Source organism: Cetorhinus maximus, chromosome 23 (genome assembly GCF_964194155.1).
Source record: "Cetorhinus maximus chromosome 23, sCetMax3.hap1.1, whole genome shotgun sequence".
In the NCBI taxonomy this organism is placed as follows: domain Eukaryota; kingdom Metazoa; phylum Chordata; class Chondrichthyes; order Lamniformes; family Cetorhinidae; genus Cetorhinus; species Cetorhinus maximus.
The window spans coordinates 374,940-390,355 of record NC_135901.1 but is presented as its reverse complement, the minus strand read 5'-3'; the positions used below and the strand labels follow the sequence as shown (position 1 = coordinate 390,355).

General features: G+C 43.6%; 1 protein-coding gene across 1 annotated transcript in view; it reads left to right on the top strand.

Annotated features, from left to right (window-relative positions):
• The window catches only part of LOC144697691 (uncharacterized), a 50,166-nt gene that overhangs the window by 20,600 nt on the left and 14,150 nt on the right, over positions 1 to 15,416 (top strand). Inside the window, 1 exon segment of the mRNA XM_078569704.1 lies at positions 1,672 to 1,954. Coding sequence (XP_078425830.1) covers positions 1,672 to 1,954 — 283 coding nt within the window.

Below are 15,416 nucleotides of genomic sequence, written 5' to 3'. Positions count from 1 at the left end.
TTTTGGCATTCAGTGACTTGAGTCCATGCCAATTCTCCAAGATTAGCCTGGAGTCTCCAGGAATTGAAGACCATTCTCCAGTTCACTGCTGTGTGCAACCCTGGAGAAAATTCATCAGGAAATTAATAAAGATTGTATTTTTTTGTAATTTTCTTAGAACATTTCACTTTGCCAGATATAAAAATATTGAAAATGTGTGTGGGGATGGAGGTGGGGTGGTGGGCAGCTTGGGAGGGCGTGGAAGGCTGCTTGGCTGACAGTTGAGCATTATCCAAGTGGGTAATGAGTCTTTTTGCTTTCCAGTTGGTATAGGAAGGCAGTGTGCCACAAGGTTGGCTGTGTTGGTTGATTAACAGCTGGAACATGGAGGTAAATCATGCGGTGAAACCTCCAGGAATACATTTCATCACAGTTGGCAAGCTTAGTCCTCACTCACTCTCCATAAAGAAATCCAGGCAGTTCCATTCACCCTGTAGATTCTCATAGTCTTGCAAGTTTATTTCCTTCAAATGCCTACTCATTTCATCCTCAAATCATTGTTAATATCTGCTTCTACCAGCATCGTAGGCAGCAAGTTCCAAGTAAATCTAAGAGTACTGTATCTGTAACTCAGCATCAGAGTACTGTATCTGTAACTCAGCATCAGAGTACTGTATCTGTAACTCAGCTTTAGGGTACTGTATCTCTAACTCAACATCAGAGTACTGTATCTGTAACTCAGCATCAGAGTACTGTATCTGTAACTCAGCATCAGAGTACTGTATCTGTAACTCAGCATCAGAGTACTGTATCTGTAACTCAGCATCAGAGTACTGTGTCTGTAACTCAGCATCAGAGTACTGTGTCTGTAACTCAGCAGAGTACTGTCTCTCTAACTCAGCTTTAGGGTCATGTATCTCTAACTCAACATCAGAGTATAGTATCTCTAGCTCAGTAATAGAGTACTGTATCTCTAACTCAGTAGTAGAGCACTGTATCACTCAGCAATAGAGTACTGTACCTCCAGCTCCACAATAGAGTGCAGTATCTCTATATCAGTATTGGAGTACTGAATATTACACACATTTTTAGTCCTGTGATAGATTTTCATGCCTCCCTGTCCAGAACAGGAAGCGGTGAGTGTGGAACTGTCAATTAGCATGATTTGCCACATTCAGGAGAATTGGGAGGGTGAACATTAGGTAATGCAGAGTTAGAAAGGAGGGAGAGTGTGTGGGATGGAGATTTACACATTTTGGAGCGTAGGAGGGAAGAATGTTCCTTAGAAATTAGAATTGTCTGTTCTGAATTTTTATTCTAGACTGATGACATGTGTGAACTCCTTTTACAGGATATTAGAAGGGGAGGATTTGCAAACAGAAATCGGCATACAAAAATCACGTCAAGATCTGACAGTCATTCAATTCATGGGAGCTGAATATCATCAGCTTTTGAATCTAGAAGGAGAAATGTTTGTCTGTTCTGATTGCTTCAAAACGTTTTAAACATCAGTGTGACTGGAAAAGCATTGAGACACACACACCCAAGTGAGAATTTTCCAGTGTACTGACTGTGGAATAACCTGAAGAAACACAGGGACACCTGAACCATGGAGAAACCGTGGAAATGTGGGTATTGTGGGAAAGGATTCCGTTCCCCGTCTGTGCTGGAAATTCATCGACACAATCACACTGGGGAGAGGCCGTTCGCCTGCTCCGAGTGTGGGAAGGGATTCACACGATCATCCACACTGCTGACACACCAGCGAGTTCACACCGGGGAGAGGCCATTCACCTGATCTGAGTGTGGGAAGGGATTCACTCAGTCATCCCACCTACTGATACACCAGCGAGTTCACACCAGGGAGAGGCCGTTCACCTGCTCTTCGTGTGAGAAGGGTTTCAGTGATTCATCTACCCTGCAGACACACCAGCGAGTTCACACTGCGGAGAGGCCATTCACTTGCTCTGTGTGTGGGAAGAGGTTCCCTCATCATCCAACCTGCTGAGACACCAGCAGGTTCACAGTGGGGAGGGGGCCTTCACCTGTTCTCAGTGTGGGAAGGGATTCAGTGATTCATCCAACCTATTTTCACACCAGCGGGTTCACACTGGGGAGAGGCCGTTCATGTGCTTTGTGTGTGGGAAGGGATTTACTCAGTCATCCAGCCTGCAGACACACCAGCGAATTCGCACTGGGGAGAGGCCGTTCCCCTGCTCTCAGTGCGGGAAGGGATTCACTCAGTTATCCAACTGGTGACACACCAGCGAGTTCACAGTGGGGAGAAGCTATTCATCTGCTCCGAGTGTGGGAAGGAATTCACACAGTCACAACACCTGCTGAGACATCAGCGAGCTCACCAGTGCTTCCAGAGATTGGATCCTGCTGCTATTGCTGCTGTTAATCACATCCAGAACTGAACCATGTTCATTCTGAAAGTTGGTAGGGCCAGAGGGTTTCTTTCTGATGGACTGGTCAGTCTCATGACTTTGCTTCCAGTGGGCTGATGCTCTTTGAATGTGGGAGAGCACATTTCCACTGAAATGATCCACAAAAGCTGATGAAGTACATTTATTTATCCTGGATAGTAAATAGTGTTGTTCCTACCAGGTCGATCTAAAATAAATAAATTTGTTTTTCTCCCATTGAGTCTACAGCACATGGCCAGGCCAGTCGGCTCCATTGGTATATGTCAGTATTTGTGCTCCACATCAGCCTCCACCCACCCCTCTTCATCTCCCCCATCAGCATATCCTTCTATTCCTTTCTCCCTCTTGTTTGTATCTAGCTTCCCCTTAAATGTATTCATGCTGTTCACCTCAACCACTCACTGTGATAGCGAGTTCCACATTCTCACCACTCACTGGATAAAGAGGTTTCTCATGAAATCCCCATTGGATTATTAAACCCCTTCATAATCTTAAAGACTCCCATCAGGTCACCCTTCAGACTTCTCTTTTCTAGAGAAAAGCAGCCCCAGACTTTCGCGAGGGTTGAAATGCTCTCGTTTCTGGTATTATTCTTGTGAATATTTGTTGCCACTTCTCCAGTGCCTTTATTTCCCTTTTCTAAATGGACATCAAAAATGTTAACAGTCCTCCCAGTGTAGTCTAACCACGGTTCGAAACAAGTTGAACATAACCTCCCTGCTTTTCAATTCTGTCCCTCTAGAAAGGAACCCGACATCTGAGCCCCGCACTTTAGACAAGATGTGAAATTGTGCGAGAGGGCGCAGAGGAGAATCGTGAGAATGCACCAGAGATAAGGGTCTTCAGTTAGTCGGAGAGACGGGAGCAGCTGAAATTTCTGTCTTTCGATCACAGAGTCATTAGGGCAGAGAAGGAGGCCATTCAGTCCATCGAGTCTATGTCGACTCGACAGAGCAAACTAGTCAGTCCCATTGCCCTGTTCTATCCCTGTTACCCTGAATGTTTATTTCCCTCAAGTGTCCATCCAATTTCCTTTTGAAATTATTCATTGTCTCCTTTTCCACTGCCCTTATAAGCGGTGAGTTCCAGGTCATTCCCACTCACTGTGTAAAATATTCTTCCTCACATCCCCCTGCATCTCCTCCCCAAAAGCTTAAATCCGTGTCCCCCAATCCTTGTACCATCAGTTAATGGGAACAGCTGTTCTTTGTCCACTTTATGTAAACTTGTCATAATCTTGTACACCTCTATCAAATCTCCCCGAACCTGAGAAGAAATGACTTGCTGGGTGTCTTCGGGCTGGCATGGACAAGATGGGCCGAATGGCCTCCTTCTGTGCTATAACTTTTCTATGGTTCTATGTGGGAACCATGGCGTCTGGGACAGACCAGGGAGCATTTAAGTGGAGATTGCGCTTCTATCCAGAGTGTAATAGTAATGCTGCTGCACTTTGATACTACTGCTCAGACATGAGCAAGTGTCAGCTCTTAGTTGAATAATATCTAGCCACTGTCACCAATAATTGTTATCACTGTGAATCATTTAAGAGTTTGGGAAAGGGGGATAAAGGGTTAATTAACTCCCTGAACCCCATTTTCTAACATCGCTGTGTCAAAAATAAAATCTCATCTCCCCCTGTGGCTCCTTTACCTTAGAGGGACTCATTTTCTGTTAAAGAGCCTCCCACTCTTCTCTAAAGTGCATAAATCTAATCATGTAAAGCCCAGCAAAATCAAATACTTTTTCTGATAAAAGTTTATTCATGAAACAGAACATGGTTAAAAAGAAGAAAATTACTTAAGGATCAAAGACAACCAGAGTAAAAGGATGTGCACAATGTTCTGGACCCAAATGGTTTCTCTACAGCTCCTCTGTACGCTGTTCCCATCACTCCCCGCTTTGCTCACAGGGGAACTGAACCCCGGGGGTCACGTGACTATCAGCCCCGGTCGCCCCCCCCCCCCACTCCTTCCTCAATTGGTTGGAGGCCCACTTCCCAATCAGCCTTCCAGCATCTTCCTATTAGTCAACACCCATGGCAATTTCTGAAATGCGATGCAGACCCTGTTATTCTCAGCTAAATTCAGCCCTCAGCTCCATCATTGACATGAGCAAGAGACAGAAAGGAGCCAGAGGCTCAAATGGGAGCTCAAAACTTGTGGCTGTAAGCCAACACTAACATTTGTCAGTCAAATACATGTTATTTATATTGGAGTTTTGATTATTAGATTTAGGCACTAGAGGCAAAATGTGGGGAATTTAAAGGATAACTTTCCCTTCCTAACTTTGTATTGTCTATACTGTCAGCCATGGCTTAGTGGATCACACTCATATCTCTGAGTTAGAAGGCTGAGGGCTGAAGACTCACTCCAGGGACCTGAGGACAAAAAGCAAAGTCAATATTCCAAGTGCGAGCACTGAGGGAGTGCTGCACTGTTGGAGCTGCTGTTCTTTGGATGAATTGCTAACTCAAGGGCCCTGTCTACCCCTTTGGGCGGAGATGGAAGTTCCCATGGCCAATAAAGAAGAGCAGGGGAGCTATCCCAGGTGTCCCGGCCAATATTTATCATTCAACATCACTAAAAACAGATCATCTGCTCATTATCACCTTGATGTTTGTGGGGTCTTGCTGTGTGTAAACTGGCTGCCATGTTTCCAACTTTACAACAGTGACTACACTTCAAAGGTACTTCATTTTGTGATGTATTGTGGTTGTGAAAGACACTATATAAATGTAATATCTTAAATTTAAGATTTATATTATCTGATCTTGCGATCTGTAACTTAATTGATTTCAGCCTGCCACTTAATAAATTCACTTTGGTCCAAACAAGATTTTAACCAATTAAGGCAAAGGCAGACTTCTCTGGATTGTAAACTTAAAAAAAAACTTTTTTTATTCATTCATGGGATGTGGGCGTCGCTGGCTAGGCCAGCATTTATTGCCCATCCCTAACTGCCCTTGTTCAGAGGGGCATTTAAGAGTCTGGAGTCACATGCAGGCCAGATCAGGTAAGGGCAGCAGATTTCCTTCCCTGACAATGGTTTCATGAGTCATCACCAGCCTTTTAATCTCAGATTCCTATTGAATTCAAATTCCATCATCTGCCATGGTGGGATTTGAACCCTGGTCCCCAAAGCATTACCCTGGGTCTCTGGATTACTAGTCCAGCGACAATACCACTACACCATTGCCTCCCCCAGACATTATAAGATAAAGGTTTACTTAACGATTTTAAGACATTAACTTTTACAACTTCATGTGGGTGATCAGTCTGTAGAAGCGTCACCCTCTCTGGCTCCTTCTTTGACAGTAATTTCCTTGGAACTCAGCCTTGGGAATCTCCAGTACTTGGCTAGCAAGGAAGACCTTTGGAACCTCTACTTTTATCCCCAAAGTGACCATTACCTCACATCAGAGTGGGGCTTGTTGTAACATGACAATTGGTCAATTTAGTTGCTAGGTTAATTGTATTCACAATTACTTACACGACCTTCTCTCATTATCATCGACAGGAAGACAATAGAACTGTTTCATACTATCCCTTTATCTGATTCTATACAATGACAGGTTTTCAGACAGTTTCAAATGTTGAGGCTAATCAGAGCTTGAAGGTCTCTCTTGCCAGTACATTTATCTTCATTGCACATTCTTTACATACACAGCAATGAAGATTTCACATCTTTACAGTGAATAAAACTCAGTCTTTTACTATAACTACTGATTCATTATTGATTCATTAATTGTAACTCAATTAAGGCTCACTACTTAAACATCTGTTACTGACTGATAGTTAATACAGTAATATTTAATTAATACATTTGGTTAATACAAGATACAGTGGTTCAAAACAACAGATTATGGAAAACAATAGCTTTATTTTTTACTAATCTTGATTGGATTAAACATGAGCCTTATTCTTAAACTGGATTTTGGCAGAATATGATGTCCTATAGCTTATCAAAATTAGAAAATAATTTATTTGTTTAAACAATTTCTGCTAGCTCTGCAGTTTCTAGAAAAAATAAGTTTATATGGTGTTCATTTTTAAAATGCAGATGCACCCTTTATAATATAATTATCTATTACATTGATTCACTAAGTGGTAACTTATTCAAGGTTCATTACTGAATAATCATCTGGTTCATGACTGGCTATTAATACAAAACCAATAGGTATTTAATAAAGAAAAGTTATACAATGGACAAAAGTTTCAAGAAGCCACATGTTAAGAGTTTAAAATGGCTTCCTTGACCTTGTTACTTATAACAGTGAATAGAGGATGAAAGTGATTGAATTTTAAAATGAAATTTGACTATCCCGCCCTGTCTATAGTTTCATACATTACAATGATGAAACTTCAAAACTACTTCATTGGCTGCAGAACACTTTAAGAGGTCCTGTGGTCCTGAGAGGTGCTATAGAAACGTATTGTTTCGTAATTGTCCAGAAAATTGGATATATTACACACAATCCCCTCGTCAAGATCACTGATAAAGATTGAACCTTAATTTTGTGTAATAACCACATCTTTGCCACCATTTTGAATACTATGTGAAACTTCAAACACACAATATCCTGAATTATTTGTTTTAAAACACAGCAAGTTGTTGTGATTTGGAACGCACTGCCTGAAAATGGTGCGAGAAGCAGATTCACTTCTATCTTTAAAAAGGGATCTGGACAGATTCTTGAAAGGAAAAGAAAACTGCAGGGCGACTGGATTAATTGGGTTGTTTTTCAAAGAGCCACCATGAGCATGATGGGCATAATGGCCTCCCTCTTTGCTCTGTGAGCCTCGTAGGCATTTAAAGTGAGTGGTCATGACCTGGAATCTGCTTCCACTCGAGGGTAAGAGAAGCGGGGATAATTGGGTGGACAAATAAACCTATAGGTACGTGAGGATGGAACGGGGCAATGGAACTAACTGATTCACTCTGGAGAGCTGGCATGCAATTGATGGGCCGAATGCATAATTCTATGATCTAAAGAGAGCAATTTCATCTACTCCAGTCTCTCCAACTAACTGAAGTCCCTCACCCCTGGTGCCGTTCTCATAAATCCTGTCTCCAGCCTCTCAAAGAATTCACATCTTTCCTTTAATGTATGGTCCATATGTAGGGTTCCATTATAGAGGGATAGAATTGAAAAGCAAGGAGTTTCTGTTCAACTTGTTTGGTTAGACTAACTGGGAGTACTGTCAACATTAGTGATCTCCATTTAGAAAAAGAACAATACCAGAACCGAAAGCATTTTCTTCACTGACACTTTTCAGAAAAAAAGAGAGAAGACTGAAGGGTGACCTGGTGGGAGCCTTTAAGATTATGAAGGGATTCAATAATCCAATAGGGATTTCATGACAAACCTCTTTACCCAGTGAGTGGTGAGAATGTGGAACTTGCTCCCACAGCGAGTGGTGGAGGTGAAAAACATGAAGACATTTAAGCAGAGGTTAGATACATACACGAGGGAGATAGGAATAGAAAGATATGCTGATGGAGGGAGATGAAGCGGAGGCTCATGTGGAGCATAAATACTGACATAGACCAATTGAGTCGACTGGCCTGGCCCCGTGCTGTAGACTCAATGGAACAGAGACAAATGTATTTATTTGTGATCTATCTGTAGTGGTAGGAAAAACACTATTTACTATTTAGGATATAATGAATGTACTTAATCAGCTTTGTGGCTCATTTCAGTGGGAATGTGCACTCCCAGGCTCAAAGAGCATCAGCTCACTGGAAGCAAAGCCGTGAGACCAGCCAGCCCAGCGGAAAGAAGCCCTCTGACCCTCCTACTTCACCAACAGTCAGAATGAACATGGTTCAGTCCTGGATGTGATTAACAACAGCAATAACAGCGGAATCCCTGCAATCATCTGTGAACTCGCTGGTGTCTCATCAAGCTGGATGACTGAGTGAATCCCTTCCCACAAGCGGAGCAGGTGAATGGCCTCTCCTCAGCATGCACTTGCTGGTGCTTCAGCAGGGTGGATGAAAGTCTGAATCTCTTCGCGCAGTTACAGCAGGTGAACGGCCTCTCCCCAGTGTGAATTCGCTGGTGCATCAGCAGGTGGGATGAATCACTGAATCCCTTCCCACACTCAGAGCAGGTGAATGGTCTCTCCCCGGTGTGAACTCGCTGATGTGCCTGCAGGGCGGTTGACTGAGTGAATCCCTTCCCACACTTGGAGCAGGTGAACGGCCTCTCCCCAGTGTGAACTCGCTGGTGTCTCCGCAGGGTGGATAAATGAGTGAATCCCTTCCTACACTTGGAGCAGGTGAACGGCCTCTCCCCTGTGTGAACTCGCCAGTGGGTCAGCAAGTTAGTTGACTGATTGAATCCCTTCCCACACTCAGAGCAAGTGAAAGGTCTCTCCCCGGTATGAAGTCGCTGGTGTGTCAGTAGGCTGGATGACTGAGTGAATCCTTTCCCACAGTCAGAGCAGGTGAATGGCCTCTCCCCAGTGTGAACTCGCTGGTGTGTCAGCAGGCTGGATAACTGAATAAATGCCTTCCCACAGTCAGAGCAGGTGAACGGCCTCTGCCCAGTGTGAACTCGCTGGTGTATCCACAGGGCGGATGACTGAGTGAATTCCTTCCCACACTCGGAGCAGGTGAATGGCCGCTCCCCAGTGTGAAGTCGCTGGTGTGTCAGCAGGCTGGATAACTGAGTAAATGCCTTCCCACAATCAGAGCAGGTGAACGGCCTCTGCCCAGTATGAACTCGCTGGTGTCTCTGCAGGGAAGATGACTGAGTGAATCCCTTCCCACACTCAGAGCAGGTGAATGGTCTCTTCCCGGTGTGAATTCGCTGGTGTATCTGCAGGTTGCCTGAGAGAGTGAATCCCTTCCCACAAACAGGGCAGGTGAATGGTCTCTCCCTGGTGTGACTGCGTCGATGATTTTCCAGTGCAGATGGGTTCTGGAATCCCTTCCCACAGTCCCTACACTTCCATGGTTTCTCCATTGTGTGGGTGTCCTTGTGTCTCTCCAGTTTCAACAATCAGTTGAAAACACTTCTACAAACAGAACACATGTACAGTCTCTCCCTGCTGTTAATGGTCTCATGTTTTTGTCAAGCTGTGTAACCTGTTAAAGCTTTCTCCACAGTCAATGCACTGGAACACTCTCACTTGGGCCTGTGTGTCTCGGTGCTTTTCCAGTCACACTGATGTTAAAAACCTTTTGAAGCAGACAAAACAGACAAACAGTTCTCCTTCTAGATTCAAAGGCCGATGATACTCACATCGTGATGAACCGAGTGACTGTTGACGTGACGTTTGGTTTGAGATTTCAATTTGCAAATCCTCCCCCTCTAATGTCCTGTAAAAGGAGTTTACAAAAGTCATTGCTGTCAGTACAGGGGAGAAATTCAGAACAAACAATTGTAATTTTGATGGAACATTCTTTCCTCTTTCATTCCCCAAAATCTCTGAATCTCCATCCCGCACACTTTCCCTACATTCTCATTCTGCTGTACCGACTATACACCCTCCCAATTTTCCTAAAGGTGCCGATTCAAGCTGATCGACAGATTCATGTTCACCGCTTCCTGTCCTGGAAACGGAGATTATAAGAAATGGGAACAGCAGTAGGCCATTCATACCATCAAGCCTGCTCCGCCATTCAATAAGATCATGTTTGATCTGATGTGGCCTTAACTGCACTTTCCTGCCTGTCCACCATAATCATTGACTCACTTGTTGATCAAAAATCTGTCTAACTCGGCCTTGAATATATTCAATGACCCGGCCTCCACTGCTCTCTGTGGAAGAGAATTCCAAAGGCTAACGCTCCTCTGAGAGAATAAATTCCTCCCCATCTCCATCTTAAATAGGAGACCCCTTTTTTAAACTGTGTCCCCTTGTTCTAGATTTCCCCATGAGAGGGAACATTCTCCCAGCACCTACTCTGTCCAGCTTCCTCAGAATGCCATTTGTTTCAAAAAGATCACCTCTCATTCTTCTAAACTCCAATGAGTTAAGGCTCAACCTGCTCAGCATTTCTCAGATGACAATCTTTCATCCCAGGAATCAGCCTAGTGAACCTTCTACAAATGGCTTCCAAGCCAGTATATCCCTCCTTAAGGAAGGAATCCAAAACTGTGCAGAATACTCAATGTGTGGCCTCAACAATGCCCTGTGCAGCTATAGTAAGACTTCCTAAAAAATTTCTTTATGTGCAGTGGACCGGACCTGGAATAGGGATAAATGGAGCTTCTAGCAAGTGTAAGTGAGCCACATTGTGAGCCCAACTGATAATCTTTTATTGGGCCTGGACCTCAGCTGGGAAAATTTGTCTAGGCATTGTGCCTTTTCAATTGAACAAAAGCTACATGGACAACTATTCCTTGTCGTTTCCCCCAGTGGCATCTCTCAACCAACTGGATTTGATTCGGATTTTCTGAATTTAAATAAAAGCTAGCCATGATTGTTCCCTGGTGCATACCCCAAAGCAACAACTTGACCTGAGTACACTTGCAAAACAATCCGCTCACTGTTTTACAATATGAATTATTGTTCCCTTTAAAATTTGACATTCTCACATCTATTTTGATGCGTGCAAATGGAAAGCTTCGACAGATTCTCTCTTTTTACAGCAATACTCAATGTCTATATTACTGTACTGTCTCATTAAATACCGGCCAACTACTGGGCAAACCACCCCTTTCATTGAGAGAACTGGGGCAACCTTTCCAGAGTCTGCACCCTCCCGGGATTAACTTCATTTCCTTCAGTTCCTGCAAGTCAACAATTTAAGACCAGAATTAGATTAGAAAGGGAGAAACACTGATTTCCTCACAGATGTTGCCCAGAGGAGGAAGTTTCAGTCTGAAGCTCATTGTCCAACTTCCGCATTGTGATGTCCACAATGGAACCCTGCCTGAATCAGCCAATTAGGAATCACTCTGCTCCGCGGTGACGTGCTGGGGTTCCAGGCGGCAGGGCAGGCCAGGCGCGCGGACACGAGAGCCCCACCCCCACCCATTGTTCCCCTTCCTCCTGCACCTTCTCGAGCCAAGGTTTCCAGGCAACCGGCTGGCGGCTCCGGCCAGAGCGAGAAGCCGCGGAGCGAACCCCCACGGCCATGGCTGCTGTCTACGGCGGCCCAAAAGGAGATCGAGAACAAAAACAGAATTACCTGGAAAAACTCAGCAGGTCTGGCAGCATCGGTGGAAAGATAAAAACAAAAAGCTACTGAGAGCGGCTGCTCCGGACAACACAGTCAGCAGCGCTTTCTGCGCCTGCGCGCTGGGCTGCCAGCTGAGGGAGTGGGGGGAGGGGAGTTTACTATGCATCTTCCCCTCATTTTCTCCAGAGTTTGGTTTTAAACAGCACAGCGTTTGTTATTAACTTCACACAGACACTTAACCTTCCTCCTCTGTCCAACATCTGTGAATAAAACACTTTCTTTCCCTCCCCTGGGAAGTACAGAGAGTTGTGGGACTCTGTAACTGGAATTAGTGCCAAATATGCTGAGGGGGGAAATGCTGGTGATTTTGTGGAGCCTGTTTTTTATTGTATAAACTGTTTAAAGTCAAATTTATCCTATCTATTCAAATAATATTTGTCTTTTAATGCATGCTTCATTTTTGTTGATTTTAGTTTGATTGTTACAGTATAAGTTTTAAAAGTTAACCTTGTCCTTCGATTTATTCCGTTGAGGATTGTCTGGGAATTTGTTTCTTTTAAGGGGATTGTAACAACATAGATATGTCTAGTGGTGTAATATTGTACAAATTAGATATATTATTTATGCTTCTGTAATAAAGTACATTTATTATTATTTCTAGTCGTGTAATGTAGTACTGCAGCGATGTTATGACACAGCAGTTGGTAAAGGCTGAGTTGTTTAAATCCCAGATAGAAACTTGAACAAATGTCATAACCTATATTTTCAATTGGTATGTTTTGAGATGCAGCTCTGAATTCAGAAATAAAACCACAGTCTCAAAAGGTTTTTTTTAATCTAAACTAACATAAATGTTTATTAATTTAACAAGAAATTAAATACATAGAGATAAAAACAAAAAACTGTGGATGCTGGAAATTCAAAACAGAAACAGAAATACCTGGAAAAACTCAGCAGGTCTGGCAGCATCGGCAGAGAAGAGTACAGTTGACGTTTTGAGTCCTCATGACCCTTCAACAGAACTGTACGGAAACTTACAGAATACTGAAAGGCCTGGATAGAGTGGACGTGGGGAAGATGTTTCCATTAGTAGGAGAGACTAGGACCCGAGGGCACAGCCTCAGAGTAAAGGGAAGACCTTTTAGAACAGAGATGAGGAGAAACTTCTTTAGCCAGAGAGTGGTGAATCTGGAATTCATTGCCACAGAAGGCTGTGGAGGCCAGGTCATTGAGTGTATTTAAGACCGAGATAGATAGGTTCTTGGGTGGTAAGGGGATCAAAGGTTATGGGGTGAAGGCGGGAGAATGGGGTTGAGAAACTTAACAGCCATGATTGAATGGCGGAGCAGACTCGATGGGCCGAATGGCCTAATTTCTACTCCTAAGTCTTATGGTATTATGGGATCAGTGCTGTCACCTCAACCATTTACAACCTATACTAATGACGTGGTTGAATGGGCCGAGTGTATTGCAGCCACATTTGCTGACAATACAAAGATGGGTAGGAAATCAAATTGTGAGGAAACAAAGAGCTAGATTAAGTGAATGGGAAAACACTTGCAGATGGTGCATTATTTGGGAAAATGTGAGGGTTTTCACTTTGACAAGAAGAATAGAAAATCAGAAATTATTTAAGTAGAGAGAGATTGCAGAATGCTGTAGTACAGAGGGACCTTGGGGTCCTGGCACATAAATCTCAAAAAGTTAGCATGCAGGTACAGCAAGAAATTAGGAAGGTAACTGGAATGTTGGCATTTATTGCAAGAGGGTTGGAGTATAAAAGTAGGGAAGTTTTGCTACAGCTGTACTGGGCATTGGTGAAACCACACCTAGAGTACTGTGTACAGTTTTGGTCTCCTTACTTAAGGAGGGATATACCCAGCGTGTCCACTCTGAACCAGGTTTGCTGCTCCCTCTGTGTCCAGCACTGTCTGCATCCCAGGCATAAGGAAATGGAATTTCAAAAGAAGGAAGGAATTTGTCAGCATTTGAAAGACATTCACAGAGAATTGAAGGGCTCCTTGGATGGCAAGCTGTAACTAGTAGGGTGCCACAGGGTTCAGTCCTTGGGCCCCAACTATTTACAATCTATATTAATGATTTGGATTCAGGGATAGAAGGTACAATAGCTAACTTTGCAGATGACACCAAAAATAGGTGGGAAAGTAAGTTGCAATGAAGAAATAAAAAATTTACAAATGGATATGGACAGGTTAGGTGAATGGGCCAAAATTTGGCAGATGGAGTTGAATGTGGATAAGTGTGAGGTTATCCACTTTGGTCAGAAGAATAAAAAGTCGACTTATTATTTAAATGGAGAGAAACTTCAGAATGCTTCAGTGCAGAGGGATCTGGGTGTCCTCGTGCATGAATCGTTGAAAGCTAGTATGCAGGTACAGCAGGTAATAAGGAAGACAAATGGAATTTTGGCATTTATTGCTAAAGGAATAGAGTATAAAAATAGGGAAGTATTGTTGCAACTGTACAAGGCATTGGTGAGACCGCACCTGGAGTATTGTGCACAGTTTTGGTCCCTTTACTTGCGGAAGGATGTTGTTGCATTGGAGGCAGGTCAGAGGAGGTTCACTAGATTGATTCCAGAGATGCGGGGCTTGTCTTATGAGGAGAGATTGAGCAGTTTAGGCCTATACTCGCTAGAGTGTAGAAGGATGAGAGGAGATCTAATTGGGGTATATAAGATGCTAAAGGGGATAGACAAAGTAGACATGAGCAGATGTTTCCCCTTGTGGGGCATTGTAGAACAAGAGGCCATAGTTTTAGGCTAAAGGGTGGTAGATTTAAATCAGAGATGAGGAGGAATTACTTTTCTCAAAGGGTCGTGAATCTGTGGAATTCACTACCTCAGAGTGCAGGGGATGCCGGGACACTGAATAAATTTAAGGAGGAGATAGACAGATTTTTAATTAGTAAAGAGTTGAAAGGTTATGGGGGGAGGGCGGGAAATTGGAGTTCAGGCCGAAATGAGATCAATTAAGATCGTATTGAATGGTGGGGCAGGCTCGAGAGGCTGAATTGCCTATTCCTGCTAAGAGTTGAGATCTTTCTTTATTCTTGGAGAGTTGGACATCAGACTGCCTCTTTTCAATATGGAGCTGCATTGTAGGGCTGGGACCACCTTTGAAGGAGCTGCCAATGAGTCCCACTCCCCTGCCCTTTCCCCACAGCCTTCATTAGAATCATAGAATGGTTACAGCATAGAAGGAGGTCATTCGGCCCATCATGTCCTTGCCCATGCCAGCTTTCCGAAAGAGCTACTCAGCCAGTCCCACTCCCCGGCCCTGCACATTTTTTCTGTTCAGATAATTATCCAATTCTGTTTGAAAGGCATGATTGAACCTTCCTCCACCACACTCTCAGTCAGTGCACTCCAGATTCTAACCACTCACTGCATAAACAGGGTTTTCCTCATGTCACCATTGCTTCTTTTTCAATTCATCTTTAACCCATGTCCTCTGGTCCTCAGCCCTTCTGCCACTAGGAATCGTTTCTCCCTGTCTACTCTGTCCAGATCCCTCATGATTTTGAGCCTTTCTATCAAATCTCCTATGAATCTTCTTTTCTCTAAACAGATCAGCCCCATCTTTTCCAATCTATCCTCATAACTGCAGTTTCTCATCCCTGGATCCATTCTCAATAATCTGTTCTGCATCCTCTTCAATACCTTCACATCCTTCCTAAAGTGTGGTATCCAGAATTGGACACAATACTCCAGTTGAGGTTGAACCAGTGTTTTGTTCTGATTTCTCATAACTTCCTTGTTATCTCAGAGAGTTGAACACCAGCCTTTCTCCTGTCGACATAGAGCTGCCTTATAGGGTTGTGATCACCTTTGAAAGAGCTGACAATTAGCCC